General features: G+C 48.3%; 7 protein-coding genes across 9 annotated transcripts; 3 read left to right on the forward strand and 4 right to left on the reverse strand.

Moving 5' to 3' along the window:
• The first annotated feature begins 263 nt into the window (after positions 1-263).
• On the forward strand, positions 264-4,716 carry BDBG_08522 (TAM domain methyltransferase). 3 transcript variants are annotated; one of them, XM_031723597.1, is made up of 4 exons: positions 332-2,116; positions 2,266-2,437; positions 2,834-3,129; positions 3,272-4,689. In XM_031723597.1, exons 3-4 carry the CDS (start codon positions 2,933-2,935, stop codon positions 4,194-4,196), a joined length of 1,122 nt encoding a protein of 373 aa, XP_031580814.1. In that variant the 5' UTR covers positions 332-2,116; positions 2,266-2,437; positions 2,834-2,932; the 3' UTR covers positions 4,197-4,689. The 3 variants fall into 3 exon arrangements, with proteins under 3 accessions (XP_031580815.1, XP_031580816.1, XP_031580814.1); XM_031723598.1 differs by having other exon boundaries at positions 264-2,116; positions 2,834-4,716; XM_031723599.1 differs by having other exon boundaries at positions 321-2,116; positions 2,249-2,437; positions 2,828-4,670.
• A 10-nt stretch (positions 4,717-4,726) lies between these two features.
• BDBG_08523 (phytanoyl-CoA dioxygenase) lies at positions 4,727-5,770 on the reverse strand (the record flags this gene model as incomplete). The annotated part of the gene is made up of 1 exon (XM_002621105.1): positions 4,727-5,770. The coding sequence occupies one exon, from the start codon at positions 5,768-5,770 to the stop codon at positions 4,727-4,729; it is 1,044 nt and encodes a 347-aa protein (XP_002621151.1).
• Positions 5,771-7,417: 1,647 nt separating this feature from the next.
• On the reverse strand, positions 7,418-8,722 carry BDBG_08524 (RNA processing factor 1; the record flags this gene model as incomplete). The annotated part of the gene is made up of 1 exon (XM_002621106.1): positions 7,418-8,722. The coding sequence occupies one exon, from the start codon at positions 8,720-8,722 to the stop codon at positions 7,418-7,420; it is 1,305 nt and encodes a 434-aa protein (XP_002621152.1).
• Positions 8,723-8,832: 110 nt separating this feature from the next.
• On the forward strand, positions 8,833-11,447 carry BDBG_08525 (glycyl-tRNA synthetase). Its single transcript, XM_002621107.2, has 2 exons — positions 8,833-10,752; positions 10,834-11,447. The coding sequence occupies exons 1-2, from the start codon at positions 9,040-9,042 to the stop codon at positions 11,215-11,217; spliced, it is 2,097 nt and encodes a 698-aa protein (XP_002621153.2). The 5' UTR covers positions 8,833-9,039; the 3' UTR covers positions 11,218-11,447.
• On the forward strand, positions 11,448-14,944 carry BDBG_08526 (uncharacterized protein). Its single transcript, XM_031723600.1, has 2 exons — positions 11,448-11,798; positions 11,894-14,944. The coding sequence occupies exons 1-2, from the start codon at positions 11,661-11,663 to the stop codon at positions 13,838-13,840; spliced, it is 2,085 nt and encodes a 694-aa protein (XP_031580817.1). The 5' UTR covers positions 11,448-11,660; the 3' UTR covers positions 13,841-14,944.
• On the reverse strand, positions 14,560-20,078 carry BDBG_08527 (STE/STE20/PAKA protein kinase). The gene is made up of 5 exons (XM_002621109.2): positions 19,559-20,078; positions 19,142-19,304; positions 16,847-18,926; positions 16,675-16,774; positions 14,560-16,611 (listed from the first exon to the last, which is right to left on the reverse strand). Exons 2-5 carry the CDS (start codon positions 19,156-19,158, stop codon positions 16,199-16,201), a joined length of 2,610 nt encoding a protein of 869 aa, XP_002621155.1. The 5' UTR covers positions 19,159-19,304; positions 19,559-20,078; the 3' UTR covers positions 14,560-16,198.
• A 284-nt stretch (positions 20,079-20,362) lies between these two features.
• BDBG_08528 (NAD+ kinase) lies at positions 20,363-23,483 on the reverse strand. Its single transcript, XM_031723601.1, has 4 exons — positions 23,097-23,483; positions 22,765-23,010; positions 22,548-22,662; positions 20,363-22,481 (listed from the first exon to the last, which is right to left on the reverse strand). Exons 2-4 carry the CDS (start codon positions 22,943-22,945, stop codon positions 21,377-21,379), a joined length of 1,401 nt encoding a protein of 466 aa, XP_031580818.1. The 5' UTR covers positions 22,946-23,010; positions 23,097-23,483; the 3' UTR covers positions 20,363-21,376.
• Between the last annotated feature and the right edge of the window lie 215 nt (positions 23,484-23,698).

Consider the following 23,698-nt stretch of genomic DNA (forward strand, 5'->3'; position numbering starts at 1 on the left):
GCACACCAGCTGTCCAAATGTCGCGTGAGAGCCAGTCCACATTCAGCCTGGTTAGCTAGGAATTCATAAGCCTTCGTGAAAATACGAGATCAACGAATTGGGTTAGTTACCTTCCGCTGCTCCAGTTGAGCTAGTTTCATTCACAGCAAGGGGGCCCATCTGGTCGGGTTTTGCATTTCCACTCCTGGTATTTAGGCATATTATATGGCTATACAGAGTAGAAGTGTAGAAGTGTAGAAGTGAACAGTTGATGGTCATGCCCATAACCAGACAGTTAGGGCTCAGGGTTAGGGCAAAGGTCGACCCTTTCAGGAAACGCAGTGCAGACATCGCCGCATCCCACTACGGAGTTATCCCACTCGTCCACCACCACCACTTGCCAAGCTGCCATTCGCCGAAACAAGGGCCACCGACTGGCACCGAGCGACCCTAGAAGACCCAGGTCGGATTTTGTCCAGGAAGCTGGGCGTGAGATCTTCAAGCTGGTTCTTCGCTTCAGGTAATTAATTGGTCAAGAAGCTAATTTGAAACCTCACGATCCGATCCTCCCTCCCGTCCGCCTCCGGAAGCGGTCCAAAAATGGCCCGTCTATGCAGTGCTTCTTTTGGGGCTTCCCTGTCCCACCGACCCGGGCCTGCGTGCCATGGTTGTGATAGTCGAACAACGACATTATTATCTACTCAAGCAAGCTGTGCTGACCCTCTTCCCGGAGCGAGAAACAGCATGTGGCAGGCCCGATTAATATCATAGAAATAAAACACCAAACCTCGTTGCAAGATTACATCTCACTTACTAAGAAGGACAGTTACAAAAAACATAAATTACCGGGGTCTGCATTGGTGGATTTAATAAATGAAGCGCGAACCATTCCCAAACTCTCTACTTCCCAAGTGCCCAGCTCCCGCTTCCGCGCTGCAGGGAGGCAGTTTAGTGGGGACTTAGACGTGTTGGTCACCCTGGGCTGCATTCTTAGGCCAGTCCGAGATGAAATTGAATGCCACGACACGAACAAGCCTAGAACAGGTTCCTGCATGCCCGTTCCCTACAACTTACAAGAATCCAAATAATAATGAATAATGACGGAAGGAAGAGCGTGAACTTCGTTAACCAAGCCCCTCAGGACCGAGCTGTTGATGGATAGCCCAATGATAATGTGCAGGCCAGGTCATAAGCAATTAGTTATCCAGACAGTCGCTCCAGGCAGATTTGCAGACGAAACTGGGTCTCCGACGCGCGTTGGGGGGGAAAATAGTGAACCAGGTCCATGGGATGGATATCATAGAGTGTGTGGGAATGGGGGTTGTGTGTATCAGGTTCGAGCAGTGATTCTGTCCCAAGGTTACGCAGACAGTTTCGACTTTTCAGTATAGTTATTTTCCCCCTCAATTCACACCCATGATAATTGGCTAGATGAAAAATGTCTCATGCAACTGCCGATAAACGCCTTCTCCAGCGTCTGAATGTTGCTTGTTTTTCCTGTCGGCTGGACTTGAGTTTCTCCATGGACTAATGTACTGCTTGCTAGTGACCGGACCGGGGGTGGGATTGGAATGGTCAAGGATTCCCCCTCTCCACTTGCACGGCCGAGCCAGTGGACGCGGACAGGCCATGGTCTTGGGTGTGTGGAGAAACGGAGAGGAAGCAAAAAATCAGCCAAAGAGGCGGAAAAAACAAAGAAGGGCAAGACGAAAAAACAAATATGAAGTAAAACGTTTTTGTGAGGGGAAATCATTTAACAAGAAGTATTCGCCCCAAGTTTTCGGGGGATCTCACAGTATCATTTTCCCTCACCACCTCTCTCTTTGGCTTCCTTGAAATCTAAAACCACTGTTATCCAATTTCACGCCAAACAAAACTATTCTCGGTAGTATCCAAGCTCACAGATTTGGCAGGGGAGTTCCGCGCTAATAATCGATTCAGCTCCACTGCCTCAGTCCCATCTTCCCGCAGTGAAGCGGACGCACCCAAACAAGCAACGAACTTTTAACATCCATCACGAATCCGCAGCGAGTGTAGCGAGCAGTAGCTATACAAAGGAGCCGACTCAACGGCACAACGCGACGCAGTGCCACCAAGAAACTGGGAAATAAAACTCCTCTCCGGTTAAATAACACAGGTGAATCATCCCTCAAGCCCCTATTGGGAACTCGCCATTGGGCCCCAAGCAACTTCATGCACGGATACCTTGATCAGATCCCAGGGTTTCCCGTCGCACGCCTAAAAATACCCAATTGACTAACTTACATAGCTAACATCGGCGATTAGATAAGGGAGACCCTTCCCGTGCCAGCTTAATTTGTATATATATTGCCCAGGTGGCCTGCTTCTTCGCCTCGGAAGCCCCCGCACCCGGATTGCTGGATTGTTGCAACAATTGAGAAAGAAGGGCGGGTTGCGAGGGTGCATCATATAAACAATTTCTGACTTAATTACAGAGGTATGTTTTAACTACTATCTACTCTATTCTAACTTTAACCTTTCGTATCGTTATTTTCCTTGCGCTGTTCTTATTGTATCTCCTACGCAATGGGAACGAGTGAGAGAATAGATACATCTCATCCGCTCCAAACCTCATTCTTCTATCGTACTTCGTCCAAATTTCGGGACCCAGGTTACGTGTCCCTAAAAGTGCAAGCTCCTATACGCATACAACATGTGGAAACAGAAATAAAATAAGCAGTACAACTACATTGGCTATTATTTCGTTTATTTCCTGTCCCCTATTTTCTACTCAATATTCCTTGTCTCAGCATCAGTTCCCACTAATAAAAACATATCTGTCGGCCAGCCTGCACGTAGTAATGATATTAATCAGTGGTTTCAAAAGTTATAGATGCCCTCCTTCTCTGACTTCCGCAATACGTCCGCATAATTCCGGAGGATTCTTCCCATTCCATACTTCCTTCTAGGCGCGTGTCTAGAGAGTCATGTCATGGTTGAAGCAGGCTCATATTTAAAAATTAAACCATCCTTGGAGGCCAATATGGAGGTGGATATAGGAAATACAGAGACATATTTGGCAGAGAACGAGCCAACGTCACAAAACTACGTTCCCGAACCGGAACCACAAAATGGCACCACGAATGCTATAGCAATAGGGTCGGATACGGGTCACTCACATTCATTATCGTTCGTCCTGCCTCCCTATATATTCCTCTTCTCAGGAACACATTCGTCCTATCTTACGTCTTACTTTTCTCTCCGGTTTACAATCCGCAAAACAAATCGCGTCACAGCGCCATCCCCACTCACACAGCAAACACTTGTATAGATCCTCCAAATCCCTTTCCGAACACATAATCGAAGACATACTCGAGAATGAACGCCGCTACTGCAACGAAACCTACTTCATGCCAAACGACGAAGCCGAACAAACCCGTTTATCAATCGAGCACCAAATCTTCCTAATAATCTATGACGGCCGACTCGCCAAAACCAAGCTACCCCCGACAGTCTCCCGTATCCTAGACGTCGGCACCGGGGCCGGTGACTGGGCACTCGGCATGGGCGAAATGTACCCAGACGCCGAGATCCTCGCCATCGACATCTCCGTCTTCGACTCAGACCCCATCTCCATCGCGCCGCCCAATGTCTTCTTCCAAATCGACGACGCCGAGTGCGGCGAATGGAACTACCACCACCCCTTCGATTTCATCCACATCCGCGGCCTCTCGGGCGCCATCGCAGACTGGCCATCCCTGTATAGCCAGGCCTTCAAGAACCTGGAACCAGATGGCCACATCGAAGTCGCCGATGTAGATTACACCTCCGGCCTGCTGAACGCCCGCAACGCGCCGGCCAACTCGTATCTGAGCATATTTTTATCCGCCATCCGCTCAGCGGCTGATGTGGCGGGGTACCCGCGCGACCTGTCACATCTGCGCATGACTGCGTTGGTGGCTGCGGGGTTTGAGCAGGTCCGGACATATGATATTCGGGTACCGATTGGGACATGGTGCAATGATGATGCGAGGGGGAATACGCTGGGGAAAATGGTGTTGATTGTGTTGTTGGAAGGGCTGGAGGCAGCGAGTATGCGCTCATTGACCAAATATGTTGGATGGACGCCAGAGCAGGTGAGAGATTTATGTGATAAGGTGAAGATGGAGATTGTTATGGGAGCGGCGGAGGGGGCGGTGGGGGTTGTGAAGGTGGTTACGGGGAGAAAACCGGGTATCGACTCGGCGCTTGACTAATGAGAATGATTTCATGATTAAACACTACGATTTTCTCTTCATCCATCTTAGCTTTTTCGCCCGCGCATATATCTACTTTCCCTGAACATTTGGCGGGGCAGCACTTCGTGACTATGCTTTCTTTCTTGTATTTCATTTCCTGCATGGCCTTCAGCCGGGGCGGAGGGCTGAAGAAGACGCGGATGCTTCCAATTACTTTTACAGGTTTTTCTGTTATTCATTCTGGAGACAAAGAGGGGGGGGTTAATTATATTTCTAGGCCCTGGTGTACCCCCTTTACCTCTTCTTGATATAGAAGAATATATGCTATACTCAGCGTGTGTGCTCAGCGATAGTTTAAATACTTTATGACCCACCACCATCGATCATATGGATAATATTTACAAGCTTATTCCTTCATTGGTACATTGTCATTGCAATCATCGATGGATCATCCTTTCATAGGGAAGAAGCGAAGCATCCATCGGTCAAGGCATTTGCCCCTATAATAATCATAATCATAACAATCTCAACTCCAATCACCCCCTGACCTACCCTTCAAGAGCATACCCAACCCCCTCCCCACTCCCCATTTCAATAAGCCTCTTCCGCATCCTCTCCGCTCTCTCCTTCACCTCCCCTTCTAGCCCGCTAAAAGCCGCATCCTCCCTATTAATCCAAAACCCAACCCCATGCTGCAACACAACCTGAGCCCTAACATTTTCCTTGGGCGTCTTCATATCCGCCGCTTCCCCTCCAACATCCCCATCATTATCAACCGCCAACCCCACACTCCCATGCACCGTCAACCTCAACCCCTTTGGCAGGCCATCCTCGCCCTTAACCTCCGGATCCATCGCCCCATATACCCCTCTGTGCCAAATATTGCTATCATAGAACACCGCATCGCCCGCCGCCAGCTTCACAACCAACTGGCCAGGAAGATTATCCTCGTACGGATCCGCTTCGCGCTCTGTCTGCGTGCGCGCCCGCCGATGTGAACCCGGTACAACAATCAGCGACGCATCGTCGTACAGGGGGATATTGTACTGGGCATGGGACTGCGGGCGGCCGGGCGGGGACTTCAGCTTCAGGGCCGCCAGCTCGTCTTCCGGGCCCAGCGACGGCGGGGTGGGGATGTCGTCGCGGTGCCAGCGCAGGGCGAAGGGGACGTGCGTGGGCGCCACGAGCAGGTTGAGGAGCTCCATCGTTAGCGGCTCCTTCTCATCGCTGCCTCTGCTGTTCGCTGACGACGGTGGGGGAACGCCGACGAGTTCCTCGACGATCGCGAGCACGCGCGGGGAGAAGTAGAGCTTGGCGAATTCGTCGCGGCCCGGCATTTCGGGGTGCATGAGGTGCTGCACGCCCCAGATTCCGCCCTCTGAGGCCGGCGGCGGGGTGGAGGGCCATGGGGGGAATTGCTTCGGGACTGTACGGATGTGTGGCCATTTGCCCGTACGGCCGAGGTCGGAGGCGTGTGAGGCGGCGGCGCGTAGGGCGGTCAGTTGGGAGGGTGAGAGAAGGTTTGGGATCACGACGTAGCCATCGCGTTGGAGGGCTGTGAGATGAGGAGTGGGATTTGGTGGTGAGATCATTTTAACCTGGTTTTATATATAGCTGTTCTGGTGGTATTGAAAGGGCGTGCGTTGCCTTAAAAAAAAAAAAATTCATATAATCGGGGCATATATAGTAAGTATATCAAGAATAGGGTCTGGTCTTAGACGCCGGGGATCCATGCAGGGGATATAGAGGTGTTTGTATGCAGTTCCTTGACTTCAGAAGGGTCGCGGGGATGTAACTTTTGGTCGTTTGGTATTCGGCATCCCAACTTCCCAAGCGCAGCGCTGCCGCCCCGCAATGCACACGGCTAGCTTGCCCCCTATATATAGCACCCCACATTCTCAAGCTCCCGAACCCATTCCACTGGCAGCCGGTTATCTTAACAAGTTCGGCCCAAGAGATAGGGTTGTATCCAGGCTGCGATTCTGGGTCCGCATTTTTCCCGAAGCCCATGGTACGTTTCACTGGGCTGTGATAGTTGCAAATCTAACTTTCTTAATTCAATGGATTTAGTGTACGATGTTACAATTCAAAGAGGATTCTGGAGCGGGGAAGGCAGTTTTTGGTGTAAAAATGAAGTGGAAGAATATCCTCTCAGACATCTATCTGTATTGTTCTGAAGTCAATATCACAAGGAATAAAACTAAGGACCGCTCCCGGCTCAAGGGATGCCATATATTTATTATATTCTCTTCCTCAGCTCTTATTCTGGAATCATCCCATTGTGTCGCAATTTGGAACAATGTCGCACTTCAACGTCGTTTCTTGCCAGAATATACGGGCAAACCAAGGTAGCCGTTCAAACGACCTTGCATACTCGAATCGCATTTCCGTCCACCACTGCTGAGCTCGTCAAATACGTCTCTCCATGGCTATCGTAGATCTCGGTCGTGGTCCATATCTTGTTCCTTTTTTATAAACCAGCAGCGTGCGAAATAAGAGGCGTCCAAGGTTGGGGAATGGGTCATTCCTTTTGTCAACTGGGATGTAGGTTGCTGCGCTCAGGCCGGCAGACTGATGTCTGTAGAGTGCGCGGATGCGCGGATAGTGGTATTATTATCAGGGATTGGAGTAAACAAGCAACAAATATCAAATCGAGGTGAATAGAGTCGGAACAGTTAATACGCAACTTAGAATTCCGGCAGACACACCAGCGGGCAACAAGGCAGCATTCGCCACATAACATAGACAGCCAGGTATGCTCCCAAGTAGGCAAAATGGCACATAGGCCGCCGAATCCGAATGGAAATGACGTGGTCGAAGGATTTCATTGCTTCTGAGGAATGTGGAGAAAAGGCGTTGATATTCGGGCCTTGCAAGTGCAGTATCGATGAAAGCTGGGGAAGGGCCACAGATAATTTTAAAATTTAGAAATATTGCGAGCGTAAGGTGATAGATATGTCAAGACAAGATGTATGAATAACTCCTTTCTAATTTCTGGAACAAGTAGCTAAGAGTGAGTACTTAGGATGGAAGAGACGACAATGGGAAATGAGAGATAGCGCAAAGCCAAAAAGAAACTCGGGATATATTTCTATATTCATTAGAATCGTCAAGAAATGCACTAGGAAATTAGAAAGAAAACGCTGAATATAAAGGGAAGCCAGAGGACGACATAAAATTAGAAAAGAAAGAAAAGAATGGGGAAAAAAAAGAAAGGGCGCATATACTGGCAGGATAGACTACAGCTGGAATTTCGTCCGCTGCTTCTCCATTCCACCCTTCCACTCCCACTCCTGTCCACTGGCCCGTTGTATACCCTTATCAACCCTCCTTAGCTTGAGTGTAAACCGTGGCCCTAACTCTTGTAAGCCGGTTCTGATTCCTTCCACCCCCTTTATCTCCTTCCCATCAGCCCCGACTACACTCTTCTCCGTCTCGCGCTTCTCGCGAAACACGTATCTGTGCCTTCTTACAAAAATGTAATCCCGTTGATTATGTAGAGTCACCACTTGCCTCCCTTCTAGCTCGGGCTGTGGAGGGAAAAGCGTCCGAAACAAATGTGCGGAGAGCATTCCAAGCGGGGTACGGAAATTATTCAAGATCAACTCGGGCCAGTGGCCTGTGGAGTTTCCGTGTCCTGGCAGTTTCTTACCCTCGATCCAGTTGCTGACGCTGAAGTGGAACGTTGGGCCTACGGGCAGGTGAACAATCGTCATCCCCGAGACGCGCTTTTGGTCTTCTTCCACAACCACCACCGCTGTGAAGTTTCGGTTTGAGGCAAATTTAGATATTTCTCTCACGGAGTACTTGTGGGCATATTTATGGGCGGAGCGGCGGATATAAACGCTATTAGGAAATAGGTCGGTGAGGAGATGTGCTTGCTCGTGCAAGGTAGAGTTGATAGAGGTGGTGATCAAAATTTTCGGCGTCGGAGGGGGTTCTTTGGTAAATAGGGTGGGAAATTTGGCTGCGAGGGCGTCAGGTGCGAGATCAAGATTCGTGCTTCTGGTGGATTGTGTAGGACTTGTTGCGCGCTCTGTTGCAGATGGTAGTTTTGATTTCCGTGTGCGCGAGGACTTATAGCCTTGGTCCTTCTCATCTGCGTCCTCGTCCTCGTCGCTATCGGAGGCGATCATGCTGTCTATCTCATCGTCTTCATTTCCGTCTTCGTCTTCGTTATCCTGCTCTTTAGTGCCACTTGCGGCATTCATTTTGTCAATGTTCTCTTGCCGTGCCTCCTCCTCCATTTTTTGTCTTTTAACCCGCTCCACATCAAAGCTCACTCCCAGTCCGTCCTCAACATCGCTCCCAACATCATCCCACACTCGTTTCCTTTCAAGCGTAAGAGGTATATTCCGTCGTAGCCGCTCAGCCTTGAGCTTTGGGTTCTTAGCCTCTTCCTTCTTCCTTGCGAATCGTTCCGCACGGGACTGCGAATCTTTGGCCTTCTTCCGTTTGATGTGTAGAATTTGTCTTTTCTGCTTGTTGCCCGGCTTATATTCCATCCCGCCGGAGGGGAGAAGCTTCGACCTTTTCGAAGGCATTTTGCGAACTCCGGGGCTGATTCTGATTCTCCCAATTGCTTCTAGATATAAGTTTGCGATGTTGTTTCTCAGCTTTTTTTGTTCAATAAATTTCCATACCGGAGAAATATTTTGCCGGGCTAAAATTATTATGAGTCGAAACTCAACCTCAAAAATACAACAAACATTCAAGCGTCATTCAGTGAAGTACCAGCTCATCGTTGTCCTTCTTCTACACCCTCTACTATTTGCTTCTTCTCCCTTTCGTTCTCTCGTCCTGATCGCCTTTCGTTTTTTCCCCTTTGCCCTCTGTTACTCTTCTATAAGCGCAATTGTGTATGCGTCAATCCCTTGTTCAACTCTTTTCACGAGCGTTACGACCCCTCACTACCCAAGCAAGACAATTCTCCTGCACACCACCGCCGCTGAGGTTCCACGTCGTAGCCAACCCAAATAAGGCCAAAATGGCTACCAGTACTACTAAAACTGGGCAACCACTTGACCGCCCTACCTTAGATTCCCTCCTCCGTCGACGGCTGTTTTACACGCCCTCCTTTGAAATCTATGGCGGGGTATCTGGCCTTTATGACTATGGCCCCCCTGGTTGCGCCCTCCAAGCCAATGTTGTCGACATTTGGCGAAAACACTTCGTCTTGGAAGAAGATATGCTGGAAGTCGACTGCACAATGTTAACTCCGCATGAAGTGCTTAAAACATCTGGGCACGTGGACAAATTCGCCGACTGGATGTGCAAAGACCCCAAGACCGGTGAGATCTTTCGGGCAGACCATTTGGTAGAGGAGGTGCTTGAGGCGCGACTGAAAGGCGACAAGGAGGCGCGTGGCCAAAAGGTAGAGGTTGAGGAAGAGAAGGACGCCAAACGGAAGAAGAAGGCCAAGGAGACCAAGGCTGTCAAGCTTGATGACGCTCTGGTCGCCGAATACGAGGAAATCCTGGCCAAGATTGATAACTACGATGGCGAGGAGCTCGGGCAGCTTATCGTCAGATATGATATCAAGAATCCCACTACTGGAGGAGATGTCTTGCCCCCAGTCTCGTTCAACCTTATGTTCCAGACTTCAATTGGCCCGAGCGGCGGCATGCGTGGATACCTCAGACCCGAAACTGCCCAGGGACAATTCCTTACGTTCCAAAAGCTTTTGGAGTTCAACCAGCAGTCAATGCCGTTTGCGTCTGCCTCGATTGGAAAATCATTCCGGAATGAGATTTCACCGCGCTCTGGACTTCTACGAGTACGAGAATTTTTGATGGCCGAGATCGAGCATTTTGTAGATCCAGAGGGCGGCAAGAAACATCCCCGTTTCCATGAGGTGCAAGATATGGAGTTGTCATTCCTGAACCGGGAGGTCCAGCTCTCTGGCAGCACCAAATTGGAGAGAATGACCATTGGCAAAGCTGTTGCCGACAAGATTGTTGATAATGAGACCTTGGGCTACTTCCTAGCTCGCATTCAACTATTCCTCTTGAAAATCGGCATCGATGAGTCCAAAATCCGGATGCGCCAACATATGATGAATGAAATGGCTCACTATGCCCAAGACTGCTGGGATGCAGAGCTGTTTACCTCCTATGGCTGGATCGAGTGCGTTGGCTGCGCGGATCGCAGTGCTTATGATTTGACAGTACACAAAAACAAGACCGGCGCTCCTCTCTTCGTACGGGAAACTCGCGCTGAACCACTTCGGATTGAAGAGTGGCAGATTGACTTGGACAAGAAGAAGTTTGGCCCTCGCTTTAAGAAGGATGGCAAGCTTGTCGAGGCTGCCGTCAACGCTCTGACTCAAGATCTCCGGGAGAAACTATCGCTAGACCTTAAACAAAATGGTAAGATTGAGATAGATGTAGAAGGCGTTGGCTCTGGCAAGGTCGAACTCGAGAAAGACATAATCAATATTGAGAAGCGGACGCGAGTTGAGAATATCCGGGAATATACCCCCAATGTGATTGAACCATCTTTTGGAATTGGCAGAATTCTTGCGTGTTTGATGGAGCACGTATATTGGTCAAGGCCGGACGACGAGGCTCGTGGTGTAAGTCCCCCCTTTCTTTGTTCATTCAAGAAGTAACTCGAGCTCAAGTTATATATAACATAAATCTAACATAATTAATAGGTGCTCTCGTTCCCACCAATCGTCGCTCCAACGAAAGTCCTCCTAGTCCCACTCTCCAACCACCCGTCATTCCAACCCCTTGTCCATCGCCTCACGCTGAAACTCCGTCGCCTTGGAGTGTCTAACCGAGTCGATGATTCGTCCGCGAGTATCGGCAAGCGATATGCTCGCAATGACGAGCTTGGAACCCCCTTTGGTATCACAGTTGACTTCCAGTCGGTGAAAGACAACACCTTCACACTGCGAGAACGCGATACCACGAAACAAGTTCGTGCCAGCGAGGAAGAGATTTGCAAAGCTGTCAAGTCATTGGTAGAAGGAGAGGAGACGTGGGAGGATATCAAAAATCGACTCCCTGAGTTTGTTTCGCAGGATGTGGAGTAAGGAAAGGGAATACAATACAACCTAGAATTGCTCTTTTTAAAAAAATAAATAAATAAAAAATACCTGATATATGGAAGGGCTATGTGATGGGACATGCTACTCTTCTAAAGACAATCAAAATAATCTTTTAAATGAGCTACAATTCTCTCCCTTTATCTCTTCCAAAATTCTCTCTCCGGAAGACTCAACTTCACGTGATAACATCCCAGTCCCGTGATCTGACGACGTCAGTTAAACCCAAAAGCAAAAGCAAGGAATCAACAACGAACAACTGGTCATATTCATCTCTGCTGCTTGACCGGACTATATACATTATTTTTTGCACATATTATGGACCAATTTCCTTTTTCCAGCCATAACTTTTGACTTGCCCTTTTGTGCATACCATCAAGACACAATAAACCAGCTGGATTCTTAGCCTCCCGAGCTCCAGTAAACAGAACATGGCTCCAGATATCCCATCCGCCAAAATCACCCTTTCATGTCCACTCTTCGGCGCGGATTTTGACCCTCGGAATAATAATTTCCTTCTTGTAGGCGGCGGCGGAGGTGAGGGGCGCAGCGGAGTTGGAAATAAAATTGCAAGTAACCTCCGAACGATCACCGCAATCTCCGCGCAAGAACTGAATATCTGGCTAATACTATCTGCCGTCGACCTTGACTCTATCCTATATAGACCTTGCTAAATACCTCCCGACGCAAAGAGATATCTGAAATCGTCGATATTGAATTATCTCGAGATGAAGATTCTGTGACCTCACTGGCCGTATCGAAGTCGAATGACAGGTCAATCATAGCTTTGGCCGGCATCAACAGCTCCCTTGCGGAGCAGCAACAGGACAATAATGAGCATCTCAGATCTTTTCGGCTAGATTACCCGCCCAGACAGGTGCCAATCGACTCCAACACCTCACCGGCAAAATCTGAAAAGGGAGGGAAGAAGCACGATGCTCAGCCTGCCCGGCCGACATCAACCCCTTTGTCGCGCGCGTCGCTGTTTGAGCCGAAGTATAAACCTAAGGAGAAGCGGGAAACATACCAGAGATTACTGCGGCTTTCGCCATGGAAGGGAGAGGAGGCCCCTCGTATTGGCGCGGTAGCTACCGGTTTGGCTCCGGAGGGGGAAATGGTCGTGTTCAATGCGACGTCTTCAACGCCTGGGGAGTCCGATATCCTAGGTCGGATCCGGCTGGAGGGCAAAGATGAAGTTGAGGATGTGGACATGCTACCAGGCAGTGAAGGCGGGGATGGGAAGTTCAAGGTGGCATTTACGGACGGGACGTCTATTTACACATTTAAAGTTTCTGCTTCGACGAAGTCGAATGCGAGTCCGAAAACTAAGGCAGCCTACACCCTGCCATTTCCCGATTATTTTGCAGGGACTAAGAAGAGAAGCAAAATCCGTGCTCTCAGATTCCTTTCCCCAACATCCTTTCTCGTCCTACTTAATCACCCAGACCGAGCGGGTTGCGAACTAGCAATAATCTCCCTCGGCCTCGCACAAGAAGGCACCGTCGTCCGACGAACCAGGCTCCCACGCGCTATGAAAATTGGCCTAGGCCTGGACGTGTGCCCGCTCTCCGAATCGGCCATGGGCACCAGACAATTCATAATTGCAGTATCCGGCAACGATAATTCAATCCAGATCCTCACTCTCGAATACACACGCAAAAGCAAAAACCCCTTCGGCAAATTCCGCCCCTATGCCACCTTGCGCAATGTGCACCCTTTCTCTATGACGCGCCTTGTCTTCTCAACGTTTACCCCACCCACTCAACCTGTGTCCGCCGACGTACGGCCGCAGGATGTCAAACTCGCCTCAATAAGTGTCGGCAATACAGTCGTCGTGCATACTCTCCCCGTGACCCCTTCTCCCCCCAAATCCCGAAATCCACGCCACGTTCTCGCCCAACCGGTGGCCTCAGAGCTTCTACAGCCACTGTTCAGCGGATTCATGGCGTTGATAGTCGTGGCACTAGGCGCATTCTTCCTACAAGCCTTCACGGAGATACGAGGTGGTGTACCGCCAACGCTTGGAGCTCAAGAATGGCTGAGTCCCAAGATCAGCTCAATGATTGCGCGTCCGTATCTTTTTGAAAACGGTCTGTCGTCACAATATCAGAAATGGCGATCACCCGCAGCGACAGATACGGCTACAGCTACAACATCCCCATCGGTATCGATCTCCGTAACGACGATGACGGTAACAAGCACAACTAACATCCCAGTCGTGCAAACAAACCCAACACCGAACCTCCGCGATTTACTTTCCTCTCTTTCCCGCGCGGTGCCAGAAGCCACCCCGACCTCAGAGACTCCCGAAGAATCCGCGCCGGGATCTATCAAGATCGTTGTCCATGAACACCCAGATGACCCATCACTAGTCACCGTTATAGCCGTCCCCCACGCATCTGGCGACGGAGATAGCGATAGGGACGGAGAAAAGGCACACCAAACACGCAAATGGGAGGATCTACATGAGCACGAGCGTGAGGCGTGGAAGGAGAAACTTAGAGCCGCAGGTCATTGGGCTGTGGAGGAAGGGGAGGCGATTTTGAGAGGTTTGTTTTTTGGGCAGGTCGCAGGAGGCATGGCGGGTGCGGTTGTGGGGGATATGGTTTGACTGGGGTTTGGTCGTGTGAGGCGTTAAAGTTTTTTCTTTTTTTTTTTTCCTTTTCCTTTTCCTTTTCCTTTTTGGGTTATGAGTCTATGAACTAGTTTTGTTGATATGGATTTGTTCGGGGCGGAAAATTGATCGGGATGGTCGCGTTTTGGGCGGGACATACACAACAACATACACTGCTCCATGGCCAAACTGACACAAGTAGGCTCTTGGAAGAAGAGCCTGAGGGAAAATGCCCTTTTTTCCTCCTCTGCTTCCTTCCCTGTTTATGTTTCTTGGAGCTTGATCATTGTACATGTACATGTACCTACGTTCTTCGTCTAATATACCTCCAACCTATCTTATCATGTTAATAACTACTTAGCCTCTCACATGTCTCAAGTTATTATTATCTCCTTTGCCAAAAAGCACTCACCGTCTTTCTGCTGTAGCATATCCAGACACTGCCGTCCCTTATTCTACGCAATGTACACTACCTACATAATGGACTCAATTGATTGATCTTACGTTAATTAGTAACTATTAACTGGCCACCACTCTTCTCCCCTACATTACTACTCTATGCCGGCAAAATAAATTTGACTCACACCTCTCGCCGTCTCCGAAATCGATGATTCGGAATGTGAAGATATGTATGTACAAACATGAAAAGCGAGCCTACGAATCCAACCAAGATATCATTTCCTGAATACAATTACTGTGGAAATATAAACTTGATGTTCGAAACATGTAGCACAGAGGAGGGGGGGGGGAAGACACAAGACAAACAAGCTATACACACAAGATTCTTATTAGTTAACTACCTACTAGAAGCAAAAAGACGGAAGAAAAGGGAAAATGACTGTTATTCATTTTAAAATCAACCCCGTCAATTCAGCTCATACATGAAAAAAACACAACGGGACAAGAGTGTAACTGTAACTCAGATGACGATGAAAACAAACAGAAATGAAGCAAAGAGCACAGCAATTATCAATCATGGGATAGAATGGGATGACGTTGGGCCGAGAATACCTAATGAGAAAGATAACCTGGCTAACTACTAGACAAGGCAGGATCAGAGGACACATAGAATATGAGAGGGGAAAATTCAAAAAAGAAAAGAAAAAGAAAAGAAAAAGAAAAAGTATATATAAAGAAACAAGAAATGGGAAAAAAAAGAATCTTTCTCATCTTTCTCATCCCAAGCTTCTGCTAACTAGAGGAAAATTGGCCTGAATTAGAGAGGCAGATGGGGATGGAGGTTGGGGGGGAGGAAGAGAGAGAAGAGAGGCTGTATGCCATAGAATAGGTGAACAGCGGGGAGTCTGCGCGGGTATGAGAAAAGGGTGAAGCGCTGGAGTGGGAGTGGGAAGAGAAAGAAAGAGGAAAGAAATTGCGGCAAGAGAATACGGGCGAGATCAAACGATTTATCTATTGAGGGTATATTTTTGCCTTGCTTATTATTCTGATACTGATGGGTCGTCGTCGGGCTTTTGTAGAGAAGAAGAGGTGGAAGGTGAGAGAGGGGAGGGAGCACGTCACATTAACCTTTATGAATTGAACAAACGCGATCCTGATAAGCTAGGGGCGGTGGGGAGGGGATTGAGAAAGGGCGATAAAAAGGCGCGGAAGAAAAATGGGATATAACTCCGAATTAAACGCAATCAGTCAAGTATCTGTACGTAAATCAGGACACACTGGAGGAAAAAGGATGAGAATATTAGGGCAGGCGAAAGAAGAGAGGAAAGAAGCAACAAAAACGGACAAATAGAATATGCGAGGCAAAATAAAATATAAAATAGAAGATATAAAAAAATAAAATAGAAAAAAAATAAAAAAAAACAATGGAAAAGTTGCTATGCAGGGTTGTAAAATTTCCATCCGAAACTATCCATCAATTTCTGAATTTTATTTCAACTGGCCCTGTAGAAAGAAATTCCGCCCACATGCTCCGTTTAAAAAGGAAAAGGGTAAGAAAGGAAAAAAGGAACACAGAGAGCAAGAAAGAAGATATCCCTGGCAAAAGAGGTCGTGGCAGATCGTGTTTTGATTGTGGTAGATTTATGGCAAATATTTTTCCGAGGGCGTGTTCGTGCGATGGGTTGGGGTATATTGTTATTGCTTGGTTGCCCTGCGTTTTTCAAAAGAAACATATATTGTCTTCTTTTGTTCGTAGAATCTCGTTGTGAGAGGGGGTAGGGAGAGAGGTTATCCCAATTGCGCGAGTGTTCTTCCCTCTTCTTGAATTTAGAAGGGTCTAAGAAACCGGAAGAGCAAGGAGAGAAAAGAAAGAAAAGGAGAATAGAAAGACAAAAAGAATGAAACAAAAAACACACAACAGTGCAGCATTTCCTTTTCCCTTCCACTTGAATTATCTTACTGGCCCGGATTCTTCTTGAATCGAAGCAGCTCGGCAAGGCTAGCTAGGCTACAGCCAGACCGCAGGAATTCATGAGACAAGAGCTCCTCGGAGGTGGCACGGCTCTGTACATTGACGCAGAGACACACGCTGAGGAAGGATTTCAGCTCCTTGCTAAGCTTCTCGGGCTTTTTCAAGGATGGGGTTCCGTTCGTGGCAATGAGGTATAGAGCTTTCAGTGGCTCTTCGTTGAGGTATGGAGGCTCTGATTCAATCATCTCGATTGCCATGATGCCCAGTGACCAAATGTCAACCTGTGGGCCGTATGCCTTTTGCTTCACAACTTCTGGTGCCATCCAATACGGCGTGCCGACCATGGTAGCTCGCTTACTCTTTGATTCGGTAAGTTTAGCGCAGAAGCCAAAATCAGCTAGATTCACTGTTAGTTTCGGTTGTATTCATGTATGGTGTGCTGATAGGAAGAAATACGTACTAATCTTCACGTTCCCAGCACGATCCAACAGCACGTTGTCACTTTTGATATCACGATGTATGATCGACTGACTATGGAGATGTGCCAAGCCTTTGCATGTCTAGAGAAGAGGGAAATAAATATTAGAACCTTTTCCGCGGCGAAGAATGGTTGAAACGGATGATGAGCTCACCTCGTAACAAATAGTAGCGATCTGGTCTTCCTGTATAGACGGATTATGGTCAATGACATCCGTAAGAGCTCCACCTTCCATAAACTCCATGACAACCCATAACTCGTTGTCCTGTTCCTGAAGGAAAGACTCCAGGTAGTTGACAATGTTCGGATGTGAGCTGCCTTTCATCACGATGATCTCGTTCACAATAAGTTCTTTTCGAGGTTGACTTCTCAGGTCCATCTGTTTAATGGCAACCTGGCTACGCGGGCCATTTTTCTGGTAGACCTCTTGGGCAACGTAGGATGGCGCCTTGTCATTAACGCGAGCCACATACACAGATCCAGACGCTCCCTGTCCAATTTTGCGATACTTGTGATATGATTCTTTAGGGTTAGTTCTAGATACGATCTGCTTGAGTCTCTCCATCACTTCACTTTCGGTCATGGTCGACATTCGCACATCCTTATGCCGAGACTCCGCGGGTTTCTTCGTCAAAGCAGCTTCGGCCTGGCGGACCCCATCGGGAACGGCAGCTTTGTTCGTACTGGTAGCTGTTTGTTTATTAGCAATGTTAAGAGGTTTCACTGTCTGGACAGGAGCCGGGAGGCGACTCGGAGCAGGACCTTGAGGACTAGCGCCATTGTTTTGCGTTGGCCGTTTAACTGAAGTCTGGTGACGCGCCTCTCCACCATTGTAACGACTGGTGTTCGAAGACTGTTGTGGTCGAGATCCATCTTGGCGTGGAGCAGCACGTAGAGACCCTTGCTGGCCGGTTTCGTCTGGCCTCTGTGAAGATGGTTGAGAGCCATTTTGTTGAGCAGTAGGTGGTGGAGGAGCAGGACGCTGCGCAGTCATCTGTCTCAATGAACCGGGGGTCTGTTGTCGAGTGCGATCAGCACCAGGAACCTTGGGTGGTGCCCTCGAAGGGTTATATCGATCTGGATCTGAATAGCCACCCAGTTCCTGTTGCGCAATTGGGACGCGATTCTTGGGAAGCGAAGCATTATATGCTTCTTGTTCGCGGCGATTTTGCTCCTCTTCACGCTGACGTTGAACTTCTCGGATGCGACGAGCCTCTTCGTCCATACGACGTCGCTGCTCTGTATCGGGCATTTCTTTCGACCGGTCGTCGTATGGGCGCTCTGGATCTGACGCCTTGCGTTGGGACTGTGCAGGTGAAGAGCTCTGGGAGAGATCTCCAGCACTTTGTTGGCTATCGAGGCGTTGCAGTCCTCCCTGCTGGTTTGGCCTGGGCCCAGTGATAGAATTTCCGATTGCCATCGTATTAGCACCCTTAATACCATGCGTGACATCGTAATAGTCCTGGTTCTCACGCATTTTGCTGTCGTAAAATTCCAGGGCTTCAATCACAGCCTGTGGGTTATTCTTGTAGTCCTCCTTAGTGATTGCTGATGTAGATAAGAGTTTCTCCCACTCTGCCGGAAGTCCTGTAAAGGCACCTGTCCGCGGGTCAAAACCGACATGCACGCGATGGTTGAAGTTGGTTGGGTTGGACACGCCGCCCATTCCAGGACATCGCTCGTAAATTTTGTCGATCCATTCGTAGATTTCATCGTCGTTCTTGACCTCACAGGTTATGGATTTAGTAGCCAGTTCTCGGTTAACAGAAGGGTTGCGATTGTTTGCATCCTTGGGGTTCGCTATCCGGATGATTTCGAAGGCCATTTTGCAGTCTTCCGATCGTGAAACCCTAATGACATGGCTCAGCTGGATAGATAACACCACCTTCCCTGTTTCATTCTTCAGAAAGTCCAGTCTGAATTCGCGAAGGATAAGGTAGCGCTGGTTCCAGCTCGCCAGGAATTTGTCCTCCTTGCAGCGGACATAGCCTTCCTTGATGACACTGACGCCGCCCATGCTGCTCAGATGTGTTTTGGTCTGGCTCAATGAAAGCTGGCTGGAGTTTGGGAAGACGGAGAGGGTGGGCGTAGTGGTGGACGGGGAGTTTAGAGACATTTGGGCAAAACTCGTAGCAACAGAGGAATTGGTAGATCCGCCTGTGTTGACGCGGGGGCGATCGACTGGTGGGCGCGGGGCAGGCCCTGGATTCATGAACTGGTCCCGGCCATAAACACTGACCTATTGTGTTAGCAGTGAACACGGTGTTGACATCAATTCCTGGCAGTGGTGAAGGCTGGAGTGTCGATTTCACTTTCTTATTATTGCTGGTTATTGTGTCGAGGTGGCATTGTTGGGCTGATTCACTCGTGGTAGGATTGTCCATCACAACAGCCAGCCACTTGCAGCGATGACGATCGAACAACAGGACAGATACGGGGGGGGACTTACTTGGATTGAGACGCCATTTCTGGATCACGGCAGAAAGGCACACATAGGGGAATTCACACAAGTATTATTGACGGCAGACAGAGAGAGCGAATAGGCTTATTTATTGATGGAGATGGAGGGGCGTTCCACACTTCAGTAAATAACCGCTATTTAACTTAAATAGCTATTTAAATATGATTCCAAGCGCAGAGTTGAGGGGTCAGCCAACGAAACCATCACCACACAGAGAGACAAAAACGTATAAAAATGCCGCAGCAGAAGATATTCCAAAGGGGGGATAGTCTGCGTTGGGGCATAGACGAGCAGAGTAAATAAGGTGGAGGGAACGATGTCAAATGCTCGCGTGGGTTGGGTTGTGGGAAGAGTGAAGCCAAAGAGGGGTGAGTCCTCTTAGTAGGCAGGGAGAGAGTCACTTACTGACATGTAACCGGGTCGACAGAGGAGGGGTTGGTGGAAAAAGGAGGCGAGAAAGAGGGAGCCAGGCAGAGGTGTCTCGCTGACAGCCTTTATCTGCCAGCGGGGTGGGGTGGAGGAGAAATGAAGAGGCGGGGGGTGCGGTGTGTCGTGTGTCGTGTGCACAGTGGTTGTTGGATGAAGTTGGATGAAGTTTGGAGGAGGAGGAGGAGGAAGCGGAGGAAAGAGGAGGAGGTTGGTGAGAGGCAAAAAGAAAGAAAGACAACTTGGACAAGACAACCACCATTTAGTGATAAAATATTTATTTAATACAGCGTAGAACAGGCTAGTTAAATAAAATAAATACAGGCCAAACACCAGCTCGAAAGATCTGATCAGGAATCATCAAATGATCAAATGAATCTCCTTGCTCTCTAAGCATCTTGCAGCTATGATGCTATCTATATCCTTCATCCCCACCAATTATTTAAATATGTCATTTAAATATGTCGTGGCTCTGGTTACTTGCAGGTTATTTTAACTTAAATACCTTTCCATAACTAATAAATATCCCCGTGTCTCTCGAGTTCTCTGACAAGGAATTAATAATGAAAGGAGTCCAACAAATACCCCCTCAAATTCCCCTTTAACATCCATATTTATTTATTTATTTATTTATTTACTCATCAATTAAATAGTTCGAAAAAAGGGGGAGAAATTTTAAATATTCTCTTTCCCTGGTTTGCCGTCAAACCCTAGACTTGTCTAACTCAAACCATATCCAGCAAAAAAAAAAACTAGTACTAAGTATAGTATAGGTATGGTGAACCCTATATCTATCTATCTAGTCTCAAATAATTCAACTTCAACTTGTAAGGATAGGGTTTTCCTCTTACACCTCACTATTCTCACTATTCTCCATGCCATCCGTCGCTATAATCTCCATCTATATATCTACTTACTTAGATCCCTCCTCGCTTAAGATCTAAATAAAACAGATAAGCGCTGGCCCACGGCATTTAGTGATCATAACCATCGTATCCAAAATCGCATGCAGGAAGACGGAAAAATAAACATCCCTACTACACTCCTAGCATGGGGGTGTTTTTTTTTTTTTTTTTTTTTTTTTTTTTGTTCCATAGCTCAGTTTCCTTCCGGCACAGGCGCCATCCACCCCCGCACCGCCAGCCTACAGTCAGTTGTCATGACGTTCAATATATAAAACATATCAAAATCAACTAAATATTAGACAGATCAAGCAATACCCAAAGAACCGAACTCGCCTTACGGTTCCACATTTTCCATATACCTATTCTCTATTCAAAAGATACGAGTGGGCTTGCTTCTCATAGAACCCGCCCCAACGTTATGATGAAGCGGAGGTTTATGCCATTGATGTAATTGCAATTTGCTGGGGTATGTATGTATGTATGTATGTATGTAGGTAGGTAGGTAGGTAGGCAGAGCTATGTAAATTAGCCCGCAGGTATATACATATAAACATATATACGATATTCGTAGAATAAATAAGCGGGGAGACGGATTGGGCTGTGGGAAAAAGGGGTGGGAGTGTGTAGTGAGTCTTAAGAGTAGGAAAAGGGTAAACAGATTCAGTCCATGTAGGTATAATAGACACGCGAGATGGGAAGGGAGGATGTAGAATGACGAGGTTACCGAATGCGTGACAGGGCAGTACAGTGAACTAAATCAATCAGCCGTTAAAAAGGAGAAAGATAAATAAATGGGGACTTCACGGGGCGTTCATCACATCACAAACTGTCGAACCAACCTTATACCACGAATAAAAAATAGAGAGGAGCAATCTCTCCTGGCCTGTTCATCTCATACCTCCGACCCAAACGGATAATTAAACTTCAACAACCCATTCAAACCCCCCACCCACCCATCTGCCGCATCACCTCCACCACCATTCCCACCATTCCCATCTCCCAGCGTCTTCCTCATCACACACGGAATCCCCCCTTTCCACTCCCCGTTACTCTTTTGAATCTCCTCTCCCCACACCCTCACCTCCATCCCAACCCTCAACCCCTGCGCCATCATCACCCCGTCAATACTAACTTCAACCTCACGCCCGCGATTCTTCTCGCTAAGTCTTAGCGTCACAGGCGTGCTAGACGGGATGACAAGAGGGCGGAAGCTAAGACTACGTGGACAGATGGGCGTGACCAGCAAGGACGGCACGAGCGGGTGGATGATGCTCCCGCCGCTGCTGAGGCTGTATGCTGTGCTGCCCGTGGGTGTGGAGATGATCATGCCATCCGCGACTGCTTCGGTGAGGAAGCGCCCGCCCACGTAGACCTCGACGATGGCAAGGTGTGGTTGTTTGCCGCGGTGGATGACCACTTCGTTCATGGCGTGAACGCCGCCGTCGTCGTCCGAGGGGGAGGCCATCGTTGCACCGTCGCGGTGCACCGGGCGCCCGTCTGGAGTGTATACTCCCACCCGTAGGCGGCTGCGAACGAGGATCTTTGCGGGTCTTGATGCTCCCATGGACTTTCCGCGAACTAAATCCCAGCCCTGTGCTGATGAGGGTGGCGTCGTCGACGCCGATAGGGTGTCGACTGGACTCGCACTTTCCACACACCGCTCTAATAGAGATGCGTGGTTCCCTGGTCCGGCTCCGGACATATATACTTCCCTAAAGGCACCTTTGTATTCTGAAAACTTCCATTCTCCGAGAAACCCTAGCGTTCCCATGCTGAAAGCCAGAATTGGCGGGACTATTATGGATGTTGCAAAGAAGGAAGATGCGCGTAGGATGGTTCCGTCACCGCCCATTGTGACTGTGAGATCGATTTTCTCTGGCGGTAGTTTTTCCGAGTCCAGGTTAGTATATACAGGGAATGGCAGCACATCGTGAACTTCCGCAGCGGTTTCGCGCTCCAATATAACAGAAATAGGGGAATAGGTCGACTTTATGTGACTGGTAGAAAAGGAAGAAAAGCCGTGTTAGTAAATCAAAAAGGTATGAGGGCACATGGAGACGTACTTTGCGAATTCAATGAGTGACTGGGTCACATGTGGTGCCCCTTTCTTTCTAACGAGGAGGACATTCTGTGGTGGTTTTGGCCACCGGAGAGCTAGGAGATCACTACCCCGCGATTCTGTTTAACAGATGTTCACACGTAAGTATGCGCACGGCCTAACGAACTGACTAGACTGAGCCGCAAGTCAAGAACAAAATAAAGCGAAAAATCGACGCACACCTTCATACCGTGGGAAAACGGAATCCGGCAGACGGCCAATATCTTCGACCTTGCGGAGATGCGCAACTGCGGAAAAGGCACGCCGCCATCCATCCCTGGCCACAGATTTCCGTCCCCAAGCAGGAAAAGAAACAGAAACAAGAACCCGCCCAAGGCCTCTTCTTCTCACGGCCAGTTCCATTATATCTTGTATTCCGTCAGAGTCGAAAGCGGGTTTGGTAACACAACGCGCGGGAAATCAAGGGTCTAAATAGCCACATACAAAAGTAAGTAAAAAAGGTTATGAGATAGGTTCCTCTCTGGCCCGAATGTGGAAGAGCCTTCTAACTTACAGTGAAATAGGGCCATAGTCATTAGGAAATCAGGCAGTCTCTTCTCCCTTTTCCCCCGCTCTGTTCCTTTTTTCAACTTTGCCTTGACCCTTTGTTTACTCCCTCCCACCAGCGTGCAAACACCCAAGGAAAGAGTATGAATAAATAGGTTATGACAATCCTGTTGCTTCAAGGAGCCAAGTGCGGAGGTATCATTAACATCATTATTGGATACATCAAAGAGGCAGGCAAGAGTTCATGGATCCATAGGAGTTACTGAAGCGTTAGCTAGTGATTGGGCCAGCGGCGGGGGGTGTCAAGGAGTATCGTATCGTTACTTGGTAGTATTTAATATGATTTGCGAGGGACCCACAGTGAGATTAGTGCAGCAAAGGACAGTAACTTATAGTATATCCAAGTAATTAACTTGTGTTGGCCCTTACGGCCGTTGCGGTTAGCGATCCCACTAGATCATGTGACCCACCACTATATTATGTTCTTGTAGATAGATCTATCAATACACAACCTTCAACTATTCTACAGGTTATAGCCTGGATGACACATTTTTCTTTTTAGAACATTGCACCAACATTTTTGACATGAATAGTTCATCTTTTTTGAAA

This window comes from Blastomyces gilchristii (genome assembly GCF_000003855.2).
Source record: "Blastomyces gilchristii SLH14081 genomic scaffold supercont1.24, whole genome shotgun sequence".
NCBI classification, from domain to species: Eukaryota; Fungi; Ascomycota; class Eurotiomycetes; order Onygenales; family Ajellomycetaceae; genus Blastomyces; species Blastomyces gilchristii.